We start from the raw sequence: 24523 nt of genomic DNA, 5'->3' as shown, positions 1-24523 counted from the left end.
CTGGAGTTTAAAAATGGATTCTTTGCTCACACTTTTCTGGCTCCTTCTTATATGAAATGAGGTAAGCTTGCTTCAGGACGGTGGTCCTGGGTACTGCTGCCCTGGCCCAGAGTGACTGATGAAAGATGCAGATGCTGTCCAAAGCCACCTGGGAAGTGGTGAGAGACCCTTGGAGGTGGCCTTTTCATGTCGGCTGAATCTAGAAGCCTCCACTGCAGGCCAGGCTGCTCCTCCTAGCAGCACATGTGGGTGAGGTGTGGGGGTCCCCTTCAGTCAGACTTGCACCCACTTTTATGATAACCATCCCCCCAGCTTACCCCATCCCCCTCTCCTAACCTGGGCTACGTACATGTACCTTCCTGGGAATTGGCCAAGAATCCATGTGCATGGATCTAAAAACAATGCCCAGGGCCCTGGGAGAAGCCATCCTTAATGATGCTCTGCAGGAGTGACTAAAGAGTCATATCCATGGGGACTCCCCAGGGGTCCAGGGGTTAACAGTCCACCTTCCAATGAGGGGGCGTAGGGTTGATCCCTCACCACGTGCTGCAAGGTGCAGCCAAAAATTAAAAAAACAAAAAGAGGCACATCCTGATGGGTTTGTGGGTACATGTACGCATGCGTGTGCACTGTGTATACAGCATGTGAACACAGGGCATATCGTTATGTTTTTGCCATGTGCAACCTCCCAAGTGGCTTAATGATACCCCCAAGGTCCTTCGCACTTTCTATATAGGCGACAATTATGAATTTGCAGGTAGCATTCAATGGCTGGAATTAGAAACCAGCTCTGTCCTTAAGACCTGCGAGGAGCCACCTTCCATGGCTGGCTGTTCTTGTTTTGTTCAACCTCATGGAACGATGGCAGCCATTGCCAAAGAAGCCCTTTGTTTGGGAAGGGAAAGTTTCTTCAAATAACCTCCTCTCTTCCTAATCCTATGCTCGCTTTACTCCACAGATTATGGGGTTTGGGGTGGGGGAAAGCTCCCTGCACTCTTTCCCTGAGGGTGGAGCAGAGTAAGGTCTCTGGCCCTAGATATATTTCAGCTGAGTCTAGGCGACTCAGGCAAGGGCTATAAAAATTACGGTGACAAGCTAAAACTAGGTTACTCCTAAAGCCTCCTTTAGTTTGTAAATTCTGTGACTCCGAGATGCCGAAGGTCCTTTAGAAAGTGGCTTTAAGAAATCTTGGGGCTGACTGCTGAGAATACCATTTGGTAGGTCCCTTGTCCTCCTTCACACGCTGCCAAATGATTGTTGTCATGGCAACAGAGCTGCTCCTGCAAAGGCTTTTCTAACAGCATATGAGGGGATCTGAAGCTTCCTGAGATTGTTAGTAATTATCTTCTAAAAAAAAATGTACTCTGAATATTGCAAACGTTTTAATGGGCCCTCTTCCATCCTAATGGCGATTTTTGAGGTTCATTATCAGCCCCGTATCTTGAAACAAAATGGCTTGATTCTTTGTTTTCTTTCCTTATTTTTCTTTTGTGTGTGTTCTTGCCTGGAAGAAGAGGCATTGAGTAGATGCTCAAATATTTCAATTGAAAGGTTGGCAGATTAGCCAAACATTGATATAAATATTCTTTATCATATTAGCATTTAGATATGCTCTTTCCCTAGCTGACATTGAACCTTAAACCAGGCAAGCCTCTCAGAGCTCACAGCTTGTGGATCTAGAAGTCCTGTTTTTTTAATTTTCATAGCGGGGGCGCTGAGTGGATCCACAAGTGAATCTTACTTGTAAAGAACCTCTTAGCGCCCTCTCCTGGGAGTATGATATTATCCAATTAAACTTTGTTTTTCTTTTTGTCTGCAAATATCTATTGAGTCAGAGATGGGTCATGCATCTTCCCCAACACTGAGAATTCCGTGGAGCCTCAGATATTGTCACTGGAGGTCACCTGTGAATTGAAGGACAAAGGCCCAAGAAGTAGTAAGCCCGTGCTGAGTCACCCAGGACAGCATTAAAAATGCACATAGTTATCTGAGAGCAGGGAGGTGAGCTAGTGATTGTCTGGTCCCCTTATTCACTCCTTCCCTCCACTATTCCATCCTTAAATGCAAATGCTAGAGGCTTCTGAGCTGCTCATCCTCCGAAAGGCAGAAGAGAAAGATTACTCCACGCCCACCTTCCATACTGAGTTCTCTGCAGGCTTCTTAATGTCCCAGGCATGGGGTGAGACCCAGGCTATTTGGTGACCCACTCTCAGCTTCCGTTGACTCACTTTGCCCTCAGACATTGTCGGATGCTCCCAAGTCTCCTCTTTTCTTTGGATCCTATGCTGCCATTTCTCTGCTGGCAGGAGGACATCTGGGAAGGGGTTGGGGAAGCTTCACCAGCAGGACCCTGTGCCAGCCGAAGCCCCCGAGTCCTGTGGAGGTAGGACATGGTGAGCAGTCACATTCCACACGTCTGCCCTCCGAGTCCAGGGCACCGGAGCCTCATCTGGTCTGTGAGGTGGCGGATTTCTCAGGAAACGGGGGGAAATGAATTGCTTTTGGATTTTTATTACTACTTCTTGACCTTGAGACTCCATTGGGGAACTAGGTACTATAACTAGTTTGTACCCTTTATAAGTGGGCTTCCCAGGTGGCTCAGTGGTAAAGAATCTGCCTGCCAGTGAAGGAGCCACAGGAGATGTGGGTTCAATCCCAGGGTCAGGAAGATCCCCTGAGGATGAAATGGTAACCCGCTCCAGTATCCTTGCCTGGAAGTTCCTATGGACAGAGGAGCCTGGCGGGCTACAGTCCCTGGAGTTGCAAAGAGTCAGACACGACTGAGCGCGCACGCACCACCCTTTGCAAACAGGTGGAGGTTGGGAGGGAGGGCTGGCCAAGGACCCCTTGGTGGTTGCCACAGTGCTGCTTCCTTGCTTGCCAGAGCTCTAGACCTGCTTTCTTGTTTTTGGCTGTATGAGCCAGCCTCTTGCTGGCTATATACCAGGGTTAGAATTTCAGTTGCTCTTTGATCAGAAACCATCCAGTCATTCAGGAACCACTGGGGAAGGTACAACCCAAGATAGAAATCAAGGGGAAGACTAAGGTGGTAATAAGTCCATTTGAATGATCTTAGAGGAATTTGGCTGGGAAATTAGCTGCAAAATGGAATTCTGCCTGGATTTTATGGAGCCACCAGTGGAGTCTCAGCCCAAATGCAACCTCTTTCCCCTTAGAATCTTAAATCTTATCTTCTGCTGATCGGTTCCTTGTTGGTGTGGAGTAGAGTGGGGAGGAGGGAGATGCACTAAGAGAATGGGGAAGAATGGGTGTTACAGGCTCAGTACTCAAAGCTTGGTGTGTCTGCCAGGTCCCACGTACGTTTGTTGAGCACCTACTATGTCCAAAGGTGTGCACACATCCCATTGTGTGCTGATTTACGAGATGTCGGTGTTGATAGAAAACCATGGGATGCTGAGTTCAGCTAAGCAGGGACTGGCCGTTTCTGGGACACTGTCCTGCAGCGGCCCCACCTGGGATGGGTCAGTAGCCTAAAGGGTGATCTGTGGGAAGATTCTCCTGGCAAGTAGGGAAGGGTCCCCTGCTTGAATAAACAGTACCTCCGTGCCACAGGAAGCTGGCAGGGGGCGATGCGTGCTGAGACAGTCCGTGCCCACTGATCCCAGGGCCTCGCGTGCCCACCAGCCCGCCCACACACAGTCCAGCGAGGAAGTGGTGGCGGTGTGGTTTGAGTCTGGCTGATGACACAGATGTCTGAGTGGCAAGGTTTTTATTTTCTTTCAATCACAGGATGGGGGTGGAGAGCAAAAAGCTACCCTTCTCATCCGCTAAATATGTTGGTGCATATTAGCAACAGCGAGATGTTCTCAAGAACAGTTCTAACTATGAACTCAGCCATGGATGAAAATCCTGATTTCTCCTGTGCCACCGTGGGCAAGTTGCTTAATTTCTCTGAGCCCCTTGGCCTCATCTGTAAAACGAGTATAATAATTCCTATCTGACCATGCTACCTACAGGAGGCATATAATGAGATTTTAAAATTGAACACATTGTGCTTGCAAGTGCCTGTTAGGTTGCCAACACCGAGTAGATGGTAGCTATTCTTAATAATTTGGAAAGCAGCAGAATTGCTTCCTGAGAGATAGTAAAGTCAGCACATTCTGGCATGGTTCAGGGAGGTACAGAAGCCCCTTAAAGGGACAGAGTGGTACTTTGGCCAGCAACACTCAAGAGAAACCTGATTCTAGATACTGGAGGTTTTCAGCAGTAGCAGCAGAGCTCGAGGGTGGCATCACAGACCCACTTTCTGGGGTCTCATCCCTTTGGAGGCAGTGGGTGCCTCAGGCTCTTGCACTGACCCCTAAAACCATAAACTGCCCTCCTCTGCCTCTAAATTCATCAAGTGACCCTCTGATTTAGCTGAAAAATGACGGGGAGATAGTGCTCAGATCAGCAGCTGTGAGCATCTTATCTGCCTGACAATTCAGCTTCATGAGCTAAGAAAATGATGTGTGGTTTTGCACATCAGCCCACATCTGCTTTGCTGGCACAAGCTGGCGTCCTGGGGTCCCTCCAGCCTGGCCCTGGTGGGAGCATCTTTCTGCACCTGTACCCCAGAGGCAGACCTTGGCAGCGGGCATGCACGGTGACAGATGTCGGGGAGCCAGCGGCATTTCCTGGTGACACCCCGACCAGAGCTTTTCAACCAGGCTCCACTCCATTGGAGACGAAGGTGGGCAGAGTCCCCATCGGAATGCCTTCGCTCCTTCTCTGGTTTTTCCTAGAAGTGTGAGCGTGTTCGTGTTGTTGTGTTTCCACATTACCAGTCTCGCTTTGCTTTTAAAACAGCAACAAAGGAAGAGGAATATCGGTCTTTGTGGCTGCCAGTACCGTGCCTGCCAGAATCTTGTGCTTGCTGGTCTCAAGCCGCCAGATGGTGGTGGGACTGTGTGTGGTTTTTTTTCTTTTTTTTCTTATTTCCTCTGCTTTTTGAAAAGTCGTGAAGTGGGAGAAGTTGGGAAAGGTGAGTCTGACTGAAAGATTGTCAGCTGATAAGTTTGCAGTATCTTCTACCCCACCCACACATGGGCACAAGGATGTCTTCCCAAAACGTGTCACCGACCCTCCTTGGCCTTTGCTGCACACACAGTATCGGGTGTCCTGTGAACACCAACCTGGATTGTCCCACGTATCTCGGCCACATACAGGAGCCCAAGAATACAGTTTCTGAACAGGAAACTGCATGTTTTTCTCTTCCTTGAAGATGGAAGCATGTTAGGTTTGCCATTGTAGCAAAAGGGAAGTTACACTTCCTTTGTCCGGGAGCTTGCAGGGTTTATTTTTGAAAATCTTTTTAAGTTTTTCCACATTTGACCTAAGCCACCTCATGAAGACAAAGGGTCAGATCCTTCCACTGCTTAAAATACTACTCACGTTTCTCATTCGTTTGTTTCCTTGAGATCAGATTGTGTATTTGTTGCAAGAATATTGTGGTGATTTAAATAGCACATTCAGAAAGCTGGTGCAGTGGTAAAGAATCTGCCTGCCAATGCCAGAGACACAAGAGATGTGGGTTCGATCCCTGAATCAGAAAGATCCCCTGGAGGAGGGCATGGCAACCCACTCCAGTATTCTTGCTTAGAGAATCCCATGGACAGAGGAGCCTGGAAGGCTACAGTCCGTAGGGTTGCAAAGGGTCGGACACAACTGACCGCAAGCACAACAACAGAAATGTTTGGATAGTTTTGAAGCCATTTTCAGGACTAACATAATAAAGTACTTGGACAGTCTTCAGTGATTTGTGATGACCAGTGACTCCCCTGAGTGGGCTCCCTCATGTGGCTGATATAAATGATAGATGGTCTGCAGGGTAACTTGTAAGACCAGGAACTGATTGTTTATCCCTCCCCTCCATGTAAACAGGTACAGGACATCAAACGATGCCATCTCTCCCAGTGGTCCATCTTTTTGTGCCTAAGGATAAAAATAAAATGCTAACGAAGCCAGGAGAAACACAGTTTGTTGGTTTGATGTTTGGATAGTCTGAGTGCCTCCTTTGACCTTTGATGAAAGTGACGGTGCCCTTGACAGGAGCCGGCCGCCTCACCAGGACACAGCGAAGGACACGGACGCATGTCTCTGAGCAGGAGGAGTAGCAGTGAAGGCAGGACTCCTGAGGGGGCACCCGGGGCTTCTCTGCTTGTTAAAGGCAAGCGCTGGGTGCTGAGCAGGAAGGCACTGCTGATTTGTTGCTTCGTGAATTTTCCAAGGCACCTCCCAGCCCGAAGTTCACCCTGAAATCTGTGGCTTCTGAGTTTAGATGAGCCACATCCCATGAGGCTGTCTCTTCCGCTCACAGCACTGGAGTCAGACCACAGGAGTGTCTCCTCGATGGTTGTGGAATATGGGATGCTGGTGCTGCTAATCTCTCCTCCAGCATCCTGGTTGCCCTACGATCATTTCTCTTAAAATGGTAAAGGGGGTCATCTAATCCAGCCTGGAGGTCACTGGGAAGATGTGCTTTCTTGAGCTTCGAGCAGGTGTGCCCACCTCCAGCTGAGGTCTCCCTGCCTGGGGTCCTCAGGGCTCCCCGATGACCCTGCTGTTGGTCTTGCAGTAGGGGTCCACCTAATGGCCTTTCTGATTTGGTTCCTTGGACTGAACCTTTGCATAAAGCAGGGACTTTGTTGGCTGGCGCCTCACAGTTGAGCCTCCCTGGGCATCAGAATTGAGTTCCCTTCTTCCTCTTAGAATTCAGGTTTATTTAATATTTTTTTTCAAAACCAAAAAAATCTCTTATTGAAGTCTCAGAGTACAGTTAGCTTAATTGCAAATAAAGCAGCCATCTTCAAGACTAGTAAAAAGATAAGTCATCCCAAATCACAGGAAAAAAATGAAAAAAATACCAGATGCTTATGCTCTGTACCTCTGATTGTACATAAACCTCAACAAAGAAGGGTTAAAACTTCAGCATGTGAGGAAATTAATCTCCTGATAATTTGCAGACTTCACTATGATCAAAACAGAAACATCTTTCATTAACAAAAGAGTAAGAATTTTAGTTTTGACATCTGTAGAACTAAAAGGGACATAGGTCCTGACTAATTCAATATCCATTTTCATTCAAACGTATGAATAAAATGATGTGTTCTGAACTTGGTTTTGCCCAGAGAGCATATGCCCTTTCTTGCTGTGCTTGATGTATATATTATAGGAACAGCCTATTACCTCTCTCTCTATATATATATCCACATACACACACACACAAAACAAAATGTTACAAGGAGAGACAAAAAAAAAAATCTCTATTTCCCAAGTTTGTATAATTATACGTATGGAATTCAGGTTTATACCCAGGATGCACTTTAAGACTCTCACTCTCCCTTTTGAAGCCTGTGTGTGTGTGTGTGTGTGTGTGTGTGTATGTACTGAGTTGTTTCAGTCGTGTCCAACCCTTTTGCGACCCTATGGATTGGCTCCTCTGTCCATGGAATTCTGTAGGCAATAATACTGGAGTGGGTTACCATTTCCTCCTCCAGGGGATCTTTCCGACCCAGGGATTGAACCTGTGTGTCTTATGTCTCCAGCATTGGCAGGCGGGTCCACCAGCGCCCCTGAGGAAGCCCTCTTAGCCTGTGTACCAGCACTTAAACTTGTGAAATGAAAGCGTCCCAAGCATGGCAGGGAAAGTGCAGGGGGAGGGAGCCAAGCTTCACAGTCAGCTGCGATGCTGGTGTGGTGGGCGCAGAGCCGTGGGCATCGCCCGGGACGGCGGGTGGGACACCCGCTGGGCTGGCCAGAGCAGTGGCCGCTGAATGCTGAGGCAGTTTCTGCGATGCAATGCTCAGACAGTGCTCTAGTCAGCCTTCAAGGTGAAAAGACACCTGATATTTCACAGTTCTGGGCTCAGAGAGCAGGGGCTTGAGAGGAAGGAGAGAGACACCCTGTTTCCTAGTTTACTGAACCCTCAGCTTTCCAAGCTGCCGCAGGTAATTGCGGAAGCGGTCCTGGATTTCATAGGAACTTTCCTTTCCAGTCTCTGTTAGCAGAAGACTGATGACACAACTGTCCCGAGCTTTGCAACATGAAAAGAAAAAACAGAGAGAGATCTTGGGCTGGAGACACCTTCAGGAGCTGGTTAGCCAGGGAACCTATCTCCCTGTTTTGAAGGCATAGGTCACTAAGAGATAGACTTTCTGCAGTCAGTTGACCGTGGACCTCTCAGCCTTGTGGCTTCAACTTCCACCAATGACCACTTGGTTGGTGCATAACTGTTGGTGGTGAGGAGATCCTTCCCAAGCGGACCTTCTGGACCTCTCCTTTATTATTATTATTATTTAAAAAATTTTTTTGGCTCTGCCACATGGCATGTAGGATCTGAGTTCCCCAACTGGTGATCGATCCCATGCCCCCTGCAGTGGAAGTCTGGAGTCTTAGTCTCTGGTCCACTCACTCCCTTTTGAACTTTTGTCTTTGAAGATGTTTAGGAAGAAGGAGCTGTCAGGGAATTGGCAGTTCCTCCCTCTTCCCCTCTTGAGTTCTTGTGGCCAGACTAATAATAAAATTGACACAAGACAGATGAGCAGGAGAAAAAGAGGCATTTTAATTCCTGTGTGTGGAGGGCTCATAGAAATGGGACTAAGGAAATAGCCAAACTTAGCAACTTGTAGACTTTTAGATGAAATGATACATCTCTAAGAAATAGGCAGGACAAAGAAATGTAGGCTTGGGGTGGCCAATTAGGGAAGAATCTAAACAGAGTTTGGGCTTGGGGTAATTAATGAAAGAGGTAACAAGGTTTGTTTACACAAGCTTGGCCCAGATGCTCATTCTGTCAACAAGGGTGTCCTTCCGTCTCCAGATTCCGGGAGCACACCTCTCACAGGAAAGATGTCATTCTTGCGTTCGGGGAGACAGAAAGGAGAGTCAGAGTGTCCCTCTTGCATTGGCCGTTTCTCAAGCTCTTTAATTCCAAATAATCAATATGCCAGTATGGCATGTTTGGGGGTGACACACCCTGAGCCCTAATGGGACAATTCTGGCTTTGTTCCTTTGTACTGTTACCCTGCTTTCTGTGCCTCATCCATTAGCCAGGTCGTTGGAGAAGGATGATATTAGATGTGGGAGAACTGGGGACAGTCACATACTGACTAGCATATCATTGTGGGCGGACACTTCGGCCAGGGCTGAGGTAATTACTCTGGCCTCCACCTTGTAGGACTTGAGTGATTACTGCTACATCAGAGCCCTGCTTAAGTGGCCCATCGATGTAACCAGGGCTCTTTATTTTTTCTATAATAATGTACCGATCTCTGCCTGCAGTAAGCTCAACTTATTGTAGACTTCTCTCTGTGTACATACATTTCTTCTACCTGAGTTGTCAGCTTAACCAAGGGTCAGATGTGCGTTCCGAAACCTGTATATGCCAGTTGTACATCGTTACATTATTTAAGGTATATAAATCTTTGGGATGAATGTGAAAAATCAAGATTGGTGGTTCCTGAATAAGTGGAATGTTTAGAAAGCTAAGACAAAAGCAAGTTGCTTTTCAAAAAAATATGTAGATTGCCATCAGATTAAGTGGGGATGAGGCTGTTGTAAATGATTAGGGACAAAAATGATTTTTAAAAATCTAGGATACCTCAGATTGTTTCTCAAGAATCCCCAACTGGAACCCATGGACGGTGCATTTGGAGTGTGATGACAGGAAACACCAGTGGGCAATCATTTCTTGGGAATATAGTCATCAACAGTTGAGTCTAAGCACACAGACACAGCCGGTGAATGGGGGAGCTGGGCTTTGAATCTGCGTTGTCTGACTTCAGAACCAAGCGATTAACCCTTTTGGCTTGACTGCTCTTCTTCCTGACCCTCACACTAATTCAGGAGACGGCAAGGAGATTGTGCTAAGACTCCAGACCAGCCACAGTGGGAAGCAGCTGCTATGGGTGTCCTGGGGCTTGCAGGCTCCTTGGGGTCTGCCCGTCACCCTCCAGAGCCTCAGTTTTTCCATTTATAAAATGGGGACAGTAGTACCTACCTCCTAGGATTGCTGCAAAGATCACGTTCCTTGCACCATTTCATAGCTATCCCCGCAGCCAGTCTGTGAACACTTCCAAGGCTGGGCCCTCCACCTTTATCATCTTTGAAGTCACTTTAATCCTTGTTGCATGGTAGATACTTATTAGAGGATGTGTTGTGATTCCCCATCCCACAAAGATAGGTTGCCGTTCTAACCCCTGGTCCCTGTGAATCTGACCTCAGTTGGACATGAGGTCTTTGCAGGTGTCATCAGGTTAAGATGAGGCCATTAGGGTGGACCCTAGTCCAGTGCAACTGGTGTCTTTATAAGAAGAGAGAAATTTGGACGCAGATACACCCAGAGAAGAGGGTGCCTTCACGTATGTCTCATGTGAAGACACACATGCTGGGAAATTGCCAGGTGAAGATGGAGGAAGAGATTGGAGTGATGCGTCTACCTGCCATGGAGGGCCAGCAGCCACCAGAGGGGGCAGGGAACAATCCTTCCCCAGCAAGTTTCAGAGGGAGCAGGGCCCTGCTGACCCCCTTGATTTCAGACTTCCAACCTCCAGAATGGTGAGACAGTAAGTTTCGGTTGTTTTAAGCCAACCTGGGGGGTACTTGGTTACAGCAGCCTAGGGAACAGATGCAATACTGAATAAATGTGGAATTTGTGTCTTCGTGTGCCCCCACGTTCATACTTCGGTAACCTAAGCTCTAGACTTTTTACTTCTTTCTATTTTATTTTTATTTATATATTTATTCAACTTTATTAAAACCAGGTTATTTTAGGTTTTCCTAGAGGCTTTATAGGAGGCTTTTAAAGGAGGCTTTGCAATATCATGTTAGTTTCTGCTGTACGATGAAGTGAATCAGCCACATATATACACACACACACGTATCCCCTTCTTCTGAGGCCTCCCTCCCACTCCCCCAGCCCACCCTCTGGGTCATCACAGAGCTCCGAGCTGAGTTCCCCATGTGTAGTAGCTTCCTGCCCGCGACCTGTTTCACACGTGATAGTGTGAAACAGTATATGTGTATATATATGTGTCTACGCTGCTTCTTTCCACTGATTATCTCCTTTGCAGATCACCTAGTTTCAATCGCCTACTGATTTTGTGCTACTTTTTAATAAAAAATCTTTGCTTGTTACCGGAGGACGTTCTCAGACATACCACACAAAAAAGAATGAAAACTGTTGCCATCAAGTGTTCGTGCGTCCCTCAGCAGTGAGTGACGGACTTACTGTTCCTTTTGGCCACAGGGTGGTTCCCGGTGCAGGGAGGACGCCTGAGGCTGTTGCTCCCTTCCCTCTTCTTTGAACTGGCAAGAAACAGAACCAAATCAAAGTGGCTTTAAAAATAAGGAAGTGTGTGTCTTTGCAGAACCGGAGCCCCAGGTTCAGGGGAGCAGGCTCCCAGTGTGTTAATTTGGCAGCTTTGTGAGCTCACCTGGAGACTGGGGCTCCTTCTCGGTTCCGTCCGCAGAATGTGCCTTCTCCTAAGGCAGGAGTCCCCACTGCTGTAAAGACGGTTAACCACAGCAGCTGGGCAGCCTGCTTCCTGTTCTCACCCTGTGGGGTCTCTTGTGTGTGTTGATCTTAAGATCAAGGATATTTTCCCCAAAGGCTTCCCCAGCAACGTCTCAGTCTCTTGTCTCGTCCCTGATCTGCCAGAGCGGGTGGAGTGAGATCATGTCTCAGTTAATCATCTGACAGAGGACCCCAGTGCCCCATACATTCTCCAGATTAACAACTCCTACTCATCTTTAGTAGCCAGAATAATGCCCCCCGCCAAAGACATCCATGCCTTCAACCCCAGAACCTGTGAATATGTTACTGTACATCACAACAGGGGCTTTCCACATATCATTCAGCTAAGGATCTTGGGGTGGGGAGATTATCTTGGGTTATTAAGGTGGGTCCAGTACAGCACGAAGCTCTAAGGAGGAAGAAGGAAGATCAGAGTCAGAGAAGATGTGAGGACAGAAGTGGAGGTCAGGGAAGAGTGAAGGTGCTACTACTGACTTGAAGGTGGAGGGAGGTGCCATGAGCCAAGGAGTGCAGGCAGCCTGTGGGAGCTGGAAGAGGCAAGGAAAAGGATTCTCCCCTAGGGCCTCCAGAGGAATGAAGCTCTCCCAACACCTCGATTTTAACCTGGAGAAATTGATTTTGGACTTCTGACTTCGAGAACTGTAAGATAATAAATGGGTACTGCTTTAAGCCACTAAATGGGTGGTAATTTATTACAGAAGCAATAAAAAACCGGATAAACAAAATCCTACTGTGTCACACAGGGAACTGCATTCACTATCTTGTAATAAACTGTAATTGAAAAAAATCTGAAAAAGAATACATGTATATACATAGCTGAATCACTTTGCTGTGTACCAGAAAATAACACAACATTGTAACTCAACTATACTCCAATTAAAAAGAAAAAGCCAAAGCGAATACACCGTTGTTTCTCCAGGCTGACCTTGAATCAGTATACACCTTTGATAACATAATAAGAATCTTGTATTGATTTTGAATCTTCTATTGTATGCACAGAGAAGATACCCAAATATTTATGCATTCAACAAAAGGCAAACCCATTCCCTCATCCTGTCTCTACCTAGCCAAAAATACTACCATTTTGCCCTCCAAAACAGTCCATGTTGGTTCCTTCGCTCAGCCCCAGTGCCGGGTGCCGGGAAAGCAGAAACAAGTAAGATCTTGTCCTCACTCCCAAGCTGCCGAGACCGTCTCAGTCATTTGATTCCATAAATATTCTCACTGTCAGCTCGGAGCTCGTCCAGATGTCTGTTCTGGCTTTGTAACTAGAGCCAGTTTCCTCTGAAGCTTTTCAAACCTGCTGATTTTTTTGTTTTTAAGTTTTAGCAAGGGTCAGGAAGAGCAGAAGACATTGTTAAGCACATCCACAGATAGAGCTATTTTTAGGGGCCCGGAGTGGCAGAGATCCGCAGTCATTCTGACGGTTGGGTCCTGGCGTCCACAGAGGAGGTTAGCTGCCTGCCTCCTGCCCTCCTGCCCCTTGGACAGAGAGGCTGCTCTTTGGGACTTTTCTCTGTGGTTCTTCATTTCCTCCTCTCACAGGAAGCCCTGGGTGCCACAGAACAGGGGGTCCCCAGCCTCTGAGATCTAATGCCTGGTGATCTGAGGTGGAGCTGACGTAATAATACTAGAAATAAAGTGTACAATAAGTGTCATGCACTTGAATGATTGCCAAACCACCACCGCCCCCCCCCCCACCCCGCCCTTGGTCTGTGGAAAAATTGTCTTGCATGAAACCAGTCCCTGGCGCCCAAAAGGGTTGGGGACCCCTGCTGTGGAGCAGCGTGGAGGGGTGCACACAGTCTGTGATGGACTGCTTGTTAGCACACCCCAGTTCAGTTGTTTCCGGGAAGCCTTGGGCTTTCCCGGGGATGGTAAGTGTCAGTGGCAATCTGTGAAAGTATCTGGGAAGCTAACAGAAATCCAGGACCAAAGGAATGGAGTTTGGGAGCCAGGCTTCGAGGTGATCTTTTCCAACCATGGCATTCTGTTTTGAGGAAACTGAGGCGTGGGTAATCAGTGACACAGCTCTCGGTCACGTGTGAAGCAGCTTAGTGAGGACCAGAGCTTAGTCCTTGTATCAATTGTGGACAGTTCTAGGCTCGGGAACCGAAATAAGCGAGCTGAACCGTGAAGCCCTGATGCCCATAAGAGTGTAGATAAGTTAGCTTAGCAGGGTGTTCTGGGCTCTTAGCTCTGCTTCCCATCTCCCGCTGTCTGTAATAAGTGCCAAGTGCTGAATGGATAAATGCAGACTCTGGAGGTTTGGCCTGGGTTGGAATCCCCCTTACTAGCAGCGTGACCTTGTTCAGATTACCAAAGGTGCTTTCCTTGTCTGTGAGGTAGGGGTGATAGGAACAGCAGCATACCAGGTGAGCTGACTTAGTGAGTTCACATGTGCAAAGCAGTCACCTTGGGGCCCAGCACTTCCTCAGCTCTAACAAACGACCTCCTTCCTGGGACCTGAAGCATCTCTCTAAGCACTTTGGCTGACTGCATGCTTTTTCCATCATGTGACTGCATCCTAGGGTTTTATTCAGCCCGCTCCCTAGAACAAGATGTTGTTTCTTGTTTTTACTATGGTAAACAACATTTCAATGGCTATCCTCATAGGTAAGGATTTGCTTTCACTCTTGTGTCCTCCGATAAAATTTTTCTGAGTAGAATTGCTGGGTCAAAATGGGAGCTTGTTTTTGTAAGACGTGTCTTGGTAAACGCCGCCAGATTTTCCTCCAGAAAAGTACTAGTTGACACTCTTACCAGCTGTGAGTGAGTGCGCCTGTTTCCTTGCGTCACCAGGTCATTAACTTTTAATCAAATGAAGGCCCTGGAAAAATAGGAGAGATTTCTTCTGGGGATCAAGTGTTCCTAGTCCTTGCTCCTAAGAACCTGAAGGGAGCCCGGACAAGTGGCGCGTGTGATAACGGCGCCCTCTACTGGTTCTCCCTGGTGGAGCAGTGCGAGCGGCCGTAGATGGTCCGGTTGCCACTGGCTCTAATTGAGATGCCAGGAACTATAGGGCAGTATTTTACCCTTCTGGCCATTTAGAAAGTCAGCCTCAGATGACCTTTAATTCTCACTCAGGTTCCTTTCCAGAAGTACTTAACCAGCTAGGGGAGGATTTACTCCGAGGGAGCCCCAGTACTGTCTGGAGTCATTTTTGGATGTCACAAACTGGGGGCGGGGGCCGCTACAGGCTTTGGCTGGTTGAGGCCAGGAGTGCTGTGAACCACCCTTTAGCAAAGAATGGACCTGCGCCTATGTATCAATAGTGTTAAGACTGAGAAACCCTGTTTTAGAAGAATGGCTGAAGAGGCTTCTTTTCAGGCTAAAATAAAATATAGAAATATCAGATATTTATCACCATTACTACTATTTTTTGGTTCTGGAAACCTGATAGTTTTGCAGAATAAAATGGAAAATAGGTGGACGTGAAGCAGCACACTGGCATTTCTAGGAGAGAAGGCAGAGCGGAAAATACGGCCCATAATAAATAATGTCACGAGTACTAATGAAGGAGGGAATTTTTTTCCCTATTAAGTTGACTTGGTTAAACCTGCAGGAAATTCCTGTGGCTTTCCCTTGAAGATCGTGTCTATTCTTTTTAAAAAGATAGTGCTTCTGGGGACAGTTTTCTTTCTGATTTCATGAGCCCCAGTGTTTTCATAACATTTATAATTGTGCTTTCCAGTGCTTGGTGCAGAATTACCATCTGTAGTTACTGTTTGCCTCCCCCTCCTCCACGCCCAAGTAAATGCTGATATAAATGTTGTTTCTAAGAGGAGGAAGGAAGGGAACTTCAAAAATAATCTTAGAAAAGGGTGTGCCTGAAGGGAAAAGTATGACAAGAATTTTGGGAAAAACCAAGCCATATTTCAATGTACTTTGACATTGGCTGAGTTTGAGGACTTTTCACACTGGTGTTACCCAGACCCATCAAAAAAAAAAAAATCCCCTATTGTTTCATTTTGCTTTAGCCCTGCTCTTCTCTACACTACTTGAATTCTAGAATATGTGACTTTATGCAGTAGCTTCATTGGCTGTTCTGAATAGTGCTAGAAGGATGATTTTGCCAAAAGTGGAAAACGAAACAAAACTACAGCTTTTCCCTAAATATCAGATACTATTTTAATCATCTTCCTTGAGAAGTATTTTTGACCCAGTAAGTTGTAAAATCAACTTCTGTGTCACAGTCAGTATAATAAAAAACAATAGAAAATATTAGAGAGTATTATTACTTATAGTAAAGATAGCTTTTATTTTGGTGATTATTTCAAGATGTGTAGCCATATATATATATATATCTTGGTGGTTCAGACAACAAAGAATCTGCCTGCGATGCAGGAGACCTGGGTTCGATCCCTGGGTCAGGAAGGTCCCCTGGAGAAGGGAATGGCTGCTCACTCCAGGATTCTTGCCTGGAAATTCCCATGGACAGAGGAGCCTGACAGGCTACAGCCCATAGGGTAGCAAAGAGCCAGACATGACTGAATGACTAAGCACACACATTTATGTCTGTGTGCACAAGCCTGGTGAGAAGTCTGAAAGACAGTGGCTTGGGTTATAGCTCAGTGAAATCTGGCTAGTTTTTCAATTTTTTCATTCTTTTAAGGATCTCAGTGATTTTGACTTGTCTCCTGTCCCTCACGTTTGCCTCTGTTGTTTTTCCAGGTGGTACCAGGGAGATCGGATCTGCCCTGACCAGGATGTGCATGAGGCATCGGAGCATAGAAGCCAAGCTGAGGCAGTTCTCCAGGTGAGGACCATGTTTCTCCCAGATCTCAGACGCCCCTGATGATTTCAGGTTAAGAAAGCGCTGACGAGGAGCATCACTCGCCTTGAACAGCACGGGTTTCCCGGTGACGTGAAATCCCCGCGGCTTGTCTCTCATCATAGCCTGTCGCGCTGCTTACTCACTGAACAAGTTTTTTTTTTTTTTAATTTGTTTATTTTTGGCTTCTCTGGGTCTTTGTCGCTGCGTGTGGTCTTTCTCAAGTTGCGGCAGTGGGGGCTACTCTTCAGCTGTCGAGCGCAAGTTCCTTGTGGTGGTGGTTCTCTTCTTGCAGAGCACATGCTCTAGGCACGCAGGCTTTAGTAGGTATGGGGCACAGGCTTAGTTGCCCTGTAGCATGTGGGATCTTCCCAGACCAGGAATTGAACCTGTGTTCCCTGTATTGGCAGACAGATTCTTAACCACTGGACCACCAGGAAAGTCCCCAAGCATCTGCTATGTGTCATTTCTTTCTCCTGCCTGGAGAATCCCATGGACAGAGGAGCCTGGCGGGCTACAGTCCACGGGGTCACACAGAGTCAGACACGACTGAGCGACTAACCGTGCTATGTGCCAGGCACTGGTCTGGGCCCTGGGAATAAGGTGGAGAACTGGATGGCCTGGGTCCCCGCCTCGCAGAGCCCATACCCCCCACCTTGGGGTCTTCTCTATGTGTCTCTGCTCACTCCATCAGTGTGGGGAGCCGGGCATCCCACTGAGACCTCTGGGCCCCACCCCTACAGGACCCTCTGAGGAGGAGAAGCTGCCGTAATGGACAGTGGGGTGTGCATGCCATCCTGTTACCCGGGCCCTGAGTGCATCCTCCAGACCCACCTAGGAGGGCAGTGGTGGCTCGCAGAACCTTCCACACTGCCAGCCTCATTGTTTCACGTGCATCCACAATGGGTAGAAATGACAGTGGCTGGCATGGGGATTTGGAGTCGCCAGTGTTCCAGTGAGAGTGGGACGTCCTTCCAAACAGATCAGCGTAATCGTCAGTCTTGCTGAGTCTGCTTTGTGAATTGCACGTTGCGTGAGAGGCTGCCAAGGGGGAAGCCCTCTGACCCTCTTGCAGGGCCATCTCAGGTTGCCAAATGTAGCAGGAAGCGCCTAGTCTTGAAGTCACTCGGGCCTGGGTTTGAATCTCGGGCTGGCCACAAGTGTGCTGCAATATGGGGCTGGGGTCTCAGCGCCTGGCATGAGTGTAGGAATCCCTGAAGGGCTCTTGTGCAGACGTACACGGTGTCCACACAGCAGAAAGCACTCACTGGAGCTGGTGACGAAACTGAACTTCCTCCTCCCCTCCTCGCCCCTGGGGAGTACGCCCCGTGATGGCACCTCCTTCCGCACCCATCATCTTGTTTACCCTCGGGCCAGTCTTGCGACCCTCATCCCATCGTAGTGATGAAGAGACGCCAGTTCCATCAGCCACCGTGTATTGAGCACCTACTATGTGCCGGGCACCGTCTTAGGTGTACGGGGCATAGCCCTGACTAGGACCACATTCCGCACTCACAGGGCTTATGCCGCAGACGCTATAGACACCTGCCAGACTGTCAGGCGGTAATGAATGGTAGGGGGAGAAACATGTGGGGTGGGGTGGGTCGTGGTTGCTAGATACAGGCTGGGCAGGGAGCATCTCTGTTCAGAAGGACAAAGCTGAACGGAGACCTGGAGGGAGTGAGGCTGGAGGAGGACGCGCGAGGGTGGGGGCTGCCGGGAGACTCTGGTAAGAATGCGGGGAGGTCGTACCAAGAACTTGGAGATTTTCAGCAGGCCCAGGATCAAAAAGCAGTCTGAGAACTGCGTTTGTCGTAGTTCTCACCACCATCATTCAAACAATTTATGGGCATTTTCTAATTTTCGACAACATTGCTGTTATATAGGCTTGGGTTGATTTTCCTTCCATTGTACAGAAAACCCTGTGTCCCCTGACTTATGATTTCTCTCCATGGGGTGCTGTCTTTCCACTTGTCTAACCGCGATCTGTTTGGAAATCTGCACAAAATAAGAAGGAGACCTGGAGACCCTCATCCCTCTGATCCTCTCTAGGCTGTCCGCAGTCTGCAGTCACAACTCATTATCCTGAATGCACATCAGAATCACGTGGGTCTTTTTTTTTAAAGTAATTCTGGGGCCCCACCCCAAGTTTCTATCAAGTATTAGGTGAGGCCCAGGTGTCTTCTTTTTTAAAGTTTTCCAGCTGGTTCCCTTGTGCAGCAAGGGGCATGACCCCTTTGGTCTGCAACCTTGATTGTGAATACAAGTGTTGGAATTTTTTAAAAAAGGCGATGAGAAGGGGTCACACCAACCGGTCACGTGTACAGCTTCTTAACAGTCATTGAAAAGCATCCTGAGGACACAGTCATTGTGAAATTGGGAGGCTTGGAGGTGAACTTGGGCTTAGGGTGCTGCCTTGTCCTGCTTCAGGTAATTGTGATTTGGGTGTGTTTTGACAACCGAGTGTAAACCTTGACAACAGATTATATCTGTGTAATTTCTCCTTCTCTTTGTCTTTTTGTGCAAGTGCTTTAATCGATTGTCTGATAAACCCACTTCAAGAGCAGATGGAAGAATGGAAGAAAGTGGCCAACCAGCTGGATAAAGACCACGCGAAAGGTACGGGGCTAACACATGTCAGTCTCAGATGGCAGGTCACCGGCTGCTGCTTGTGCCTCTGCGGGGGTCACTGATGTCACCTGGAGGACCCGCTCCTCCCCCGCTGCTCCTGTGGGCCTCTCAGTGTTGGAGGGTGAGGGATGGGAAGTGATCCCACCACAGGGCTCAGTGCTGGGTTTGGGGCATGCAGCGTCACTCAGGGGATCCCGTCATCATCCCGTGGCGTCAGTTGTGATCAGCTGAATTCAAAATGATTATAACCTCAGGCTTAAATGCTAGAGACTCACACTTCAGGTGTTTCAGCACATTTTGAAAACCAAACTTTTTAATGATTTTTGAAAACCGGACTTTTAGGGAGCCTTCAGCCTCCTGCCCAGAACTGGCCATTCTCTTTGTATATACCTTCAACCGGTGGGTCTCAGAACCTCATGTGCCGGCTCTGGGGACTGAGTGGTCCAGACAGTCACCACCCCTGTCAGTCTTCCTGGAACCAAAGGGTAGGGGTGCCGGTGGCATGGAAGGGTCAGAAGACCTTGCTCCCAGCATCGTACAACCTGCAGTGATTATGGTGGAGGGAAAGCGTGTGGACGGGTCTGAGGGATGAAACTGGAAAAGGTTGACTAACAGTGATGCCAAGAGCATATAAAAGAGAGCTCTGATAGATGCCAAGAGCATATAAAAAAGAGCTCTGATAGGTTCAGGGTGGGAGGGAGGGAAAGGATTGGGGTGGCTTTGTGGGAACTGGTCAAACTGGTGATTAATTGACTATGAGGGTAGCAAAGGAGAGAAGTATCAGAGCCAACTGTCATTTCAGATATTCGTGCCTGGGTGACGGAGATGCCAGCAACAGAAATGGGAAAGCTCGGGGTGGGCATGAGCTGGTGGGGGAAGAGAAAAGTGTTTGGTGGGGATGTGGGTCGTGTGGGCTGCCCCTCCTCTGGGTCCACAGCGTCCAGCCTCAGTATTAATGTAAACGTAAGGCAGCCAGGCCTTTCCCACTTCTCTCCCATGTGGTCTAGTTTCTCCTGTAGTCTGAGATGCTCATTTTTGAATTGTAACATCTGGCCAGCATCTATCCACGTGGATTCTTCTTGGAGTGAAGCCCTGTAGATTTGGGCCTTGGGAAAGTAGATAATACTGGAAGTATTTCCTGATACTTATGCTGAGAAATTGTGAATTTTAACATTTTTATTGAAGTCTTCCCAAATGCCATCTTTTCTCAGAGCTGGTATGAATGAATACTGAAGAAAAAGACCCCGGCGCATTTTGTCAGTTTTCATGTTCATAACCCCTTTGCTGTAAAATGGCATCAGAAGATTTTTTACCATTTCGTATTCCAATAAAGCTATTTATTGCATGTCAGAGTTTATGCTTTCAGCAATAAAAGTAATGGCTGTTACTAAAATGTTTTCTGTTGAGTTAAGTGGTAAGATTGTTCAATATTCTTCTCTCTCTTAGAATATAAAAAAGCTCGCCAAGAGATAAAAAAGAAGTCCTCAGATACACTGAAACTGCAGAAGAAAGCCAAAAAAGGTAACTCTACAAATTCTGCCATTAATATATGTTGCTTTGGGAAAAATGAACACCTGCTTGATTTTTCTTTGAAGTAGAAAGTCTTCAATCAGACTTCCTTACATATAATGGTCCTGTGAACAGATAGGAACTAATAGAATCTATCAGGACCAAAGTCCCCAAGTGCAGAATATCTGTTAGTTTGAGATACAAAGTGGTACTTGACTTGTTCCTTCCCCCAACCTGATCTCCAAAATTTGACAGTTTCCATGTCTATTGTGTGTTGTGATGAGACCTATAAATTTCTTGGAAGCCTTGGGATAGTACATAAAAGCCTCTATGCAAATGTTCTATAGTAATTATTGCAGAAATTATGTAATTTTCTCCTCCATCCTTCATAGCCTATAATCTCCAAAACCCTTTATTAAGTCTTGTGAGTATGTTAGAAAAGCCTGCAGTGGGAGCCTGGGAATCATGCCTGCATAGGGAGATTTTTCATGAGTGTTCTTGAGGGTGGGAGCCAGGTAAGGAAAGTGAGACTGCTAGCTGATCATCCCCCTAGCCGATCATCAGTTACAGACCAGTTAATTATCAGATCCACAACCCAGTTTTGTTCTTCCAGCTTGAACTGGGAGTTTGAAGAGAAAAAAATCTAGCTACATCCACTTTGCAAGCATTTTATTAAGACCTAACAAGATATAGGGACTCTTTTCTTGAACTTGAGAATGTAACATTCCCTCTAGACTCTTCTTCTCAATACACAATTTCGAGTTTGCTGATAAAATGGTTCCCCCTCTCCATCAGGATGCTCTGTGGGTGGGTAGTTTTTAGCGTTTGTTTGAAACAACTTTTTTAGGTAGACATCTCCAAAACCAAAGTTCCCCTTTCCTAAGCAAGTGGTTCTCACTTGGAATTAAAAGAAACATTGGGAGAGATGGAACACTTTGGTAGAAGAGGAGTGAGGATAGGACAGACTTTTCAAGCTAAATGTCGTCTCTCCCCACCCCCACCCCCGCGCCCCGGTTCTTGTAATAACCAGGAGACCATCTCAATATAAAGGCAGCAGGATTTTCACTCATGATCAGTTTTTCAATTGGTATTGGCCCCAATTGTTCCTTTTGGATGTGTTTTCCTGTTCTTGGTGCTTCTGCAATTTACATTCTAACTTAGGCACCTGGGAGCTAGTATTCCACAGGTGGAATAGGTTTTGTGGCCAGTAACATTTTAGTGACTCTAGAGGCAAATGTAAATAAAACTGCCGCCCTATTCCATTGTATCTGAGGTTTCTTGGAAGAACAGGTTGGTAAAAATTTGGAGCTGAACTCTACCTAATTGACACCATGCCAGCTTTGAGATAAGAGAGATGAATGGGTTTGCAGAGAGGGTCCAAGTCTATGGACTTGAAAAAGATTTGGGAGTTTGGTGGAAAGGTTGAGGTAAGGAAAAAGTAGCTGTTTTACTTTCTCTCTTCCAGAATTTTCTTTTCAGAGGCCTTAAGTTCTTGGCTGCAGTGATAATCCTTTTATCTGAATTCTGCCTGGAGACTGAAACGGTTTTTTTCTGTCACTCAAAGTCACTGGCATTGTCCAATTAGCGGAATTTGGACCTGCGGGGAATGCCTGATAGGTGGATTGCAATGCAACATAAAAGGAAGTTTCTGGCAATTAGACTTGCCCAGCACCACTTGGGCTGTCTGGAGAGGGTAACAAGCTTCCCATCAAGGCGCCGGATGGAAAAAGTCAGGAAACATAGGGTGCCGGACTGTATTACGTGAGAAGATGCTGCTGGTCCTGGGACTTGGGATTAATCAGCTTTTGATTGATTATTCAGGCACTTGAACCTGAAGGCTGAGACAGTGGAGGCTGTGATCAGGGGTTTCTGATCCATCTTGTCAACCCCAGTCCTATAGCTGATGGCCTTGGGCACTGTGTTCTTCCCAGACAACAGAGCCGTGATGGTGTCCTTATGTCTACAAGCCAAATCAGATCAGTAGCTTAGGGTTTTTCAGATGATTTTCTAGTTGATCCAGGGAACAACTGGAAGATTATTTTTACTTATTTCCTTTATAAAAAATTTTTTTTCTTCTAAATTATGTAAGTGCCTTTTAAAAACTCACATTGGTGTATTTCTGGGGTGACTGGAGCTTCCTAGGAGGTACCAGTCATCCTTCTGAGTGAACTCTTATTATGAAGTGCTCTTCTAGAAGATATATGGCCTGAGAATGGACTAGAAGCACTGCCAGTTAAGGGCTGGAGGAAATCTGGTTATTTGAGGCTCTCAGTTATTTTTGGGGGTCTGGTTAGCTGACGTTTCCCTTTTTGCTAAGATGCCTCTCTATCGCTTTCATCTCCTTCAAGTGGTAGCTTCCTAGGCTCTTGGCTTATAAAGTGTTGGTAGATCCTTCTGAGATTTGCACCATGTGTTAGGATGGTTTGAATACATTTTTTTTTGTCCTGATAGAACTAAATTTGGTTTATACAGCCCAATAATCACTTCCTTTTAAATGTGTTTTCAGGCAGTTGTTGAGCAGCTTCATGTCATTCCTTTTTTCAAAACTGTGATCTTTGATCTAAAAATTCTTCTGACTCTTCTTTTCAACATTTAAATGCCTTTATGCATTTAACTGTGGATTTGGCATTCCCTTTGACATAGACACATATGGGATGTGATTTTCCCTTGCTACTAATTTTACCTTAAATTTCACTCTGCAGATAAATCACCTTTTACCACATTCTGTATTTGACACTTTTTTACTATCCTGTAGATAATGGTAGTTTATAGCCTAAAGGTATTTAAATATCACTGTCAAAAAGTGTTTAATGTTTTTTGGGGTTTGATAAGACTTTATCTTAAAATCGTTTTAAAACAACTTGACATTTGCTCCAGCCATGGGTGAATATACCTATTTTTGTGGAAGGCAGGCTTCTTGAATACCTATGGGGCATAAACCTAGGTGGGAGTTGGGGGCTGGAGGGAGAGAGGGTCCCTGCCCTCCAAGAAGTTCCAGGCGAGGGCCAGGGGTCCATGCATGGGGCAGGGTCAGTCTTGCTGACAGGTCAGGGCGACAGGACAGAGGTAGCAGGAGGGTGGGAAAGTGGTGTGGGACTGACCCAGAAGCCCAGGCTCTGAGTGGCGTCTCTTGAACCCTCATCAGGCCCTGCTGCTTGACATCAGCTCATGACTTTTGAAGTCCTAGAGTTGGCTGTAACCCAGCTGGGGGAAGTAAGAGCGGATCAGAAATGAGAAACATTCTGTGCTATTTGCCCACTTCTGCCACCTCATCATGCAGTCAGCAGCCTTATTTCTCATTTAATTAATTCTCATATTGTTATTAATTTTACTTGAATAATTATGGTAAAGCCTTCCATTTCCATCTATAACTACTTTTATCAGAGACATTGAGGGAGGAAACTGCTGGAACATTTTAATATGTTAACCCTTGAGCCTGACCATTGAAATAGTTGAATGTGTCATCTTTCACCAGAGACTGCAGAGCTGATTTTATAAACCTAATAAAGAGACTCCCAGAGTCCCATATCAGCATATTATTCACTGTTATGTGAAAGTTTTAAGTTCTTTAATTTTTTTTTTTTTTTTTTCCGTTTTCACCCCAGCTTGAACTTTGGATGCTGGCTTCCTTAGTGACTTTCCAAGTTACAGTAAATTACACCTGAAAGCTTTTCTTGTGAAAGCATCTTAATTGACTTCTTACAGGAATATATTCTTCCTCTCTCTTTTTAAGGAAAAAAACCTTGTTGCCTTCTCTAGGACTGACGATTACAAACTAGGAAGATGTCTGTTTAGATGGGAAGTAAAGACTCTTAGCAAGGCGGGGTGGGGGACCTGGGTTGCAGCTCTCAGTGGCTGTGGGTTTAATCACCCTGATATAAAATTCTGTGGCAAACCATGGACTGTTTTAACACAGGTAAGACTGCTGCCCGAATACCAGTTTGACTTTATTATTTTCCTTTTTGTGTCAATTGTGTATCCTGCACTTTCTCACCGTGTGCCCCCTGCCAGTGGACGCTCTCGGTAAGTCTCTCATGCTGAATCTCTGGTGGCTGGTCACGGTGTGGTCCTTG

General features: G+C 46.6%; 1 protein-coding gene across 7 annotated transcripts in view; it reads left to right on the top strand.

The window, feature by feature from the left end:
- Positions 1–24523, top strand: part of MTSS1 (MTSS I-BAR domain containing 1) — a 160699-nt gene that overhangs the window by 108066 nt on the left and 28110 nt on the right. For 4 of the 7 annotated variants that reach the window (XM_043483436.1, XM_043483435.1, XM_043483433.1 and 1 more), the window contains exons 4-7: positions 16211–16295; positions 18838–18929; positions 20388–20462; positions 24462–24473. In XM_043483436.1, coding sequence (XP_043339371.1) covers positions 16211–16295; positions 18838–18929; positions 20388–20462; positions 24462–24473 — 264 coding nt within the window. The remainder of the gene's footprint in view (positions 1–16210; positions 16296–18837; positions 18930–20387; positions 20463–24461; positions 24474–24523) is intronic. The other 3 variants (XM_043483434.1, XM_043483437.1, XM_043483432.1) reach the window with 1 other exon arrangement.

Source organism: Cervus canadensis, chromosome 12 (genome assembly GCF_019320065.1).
Source record: "Cervus canadensis isolate Bull #8, Minnesota chromosome 12, ASM1932006v1, whole genome shotgun sequence".
NCBI classification, from domain to species: domain Eukaryota; kingdom Metazoa; phylum Chordata; class Mammalia; order Artiodactyla; family Cervidae; genus Cervus; species Cervus canadensis.
This window is presented reverse-complemented; position numbering and strand designations above follow the sequence as displayed.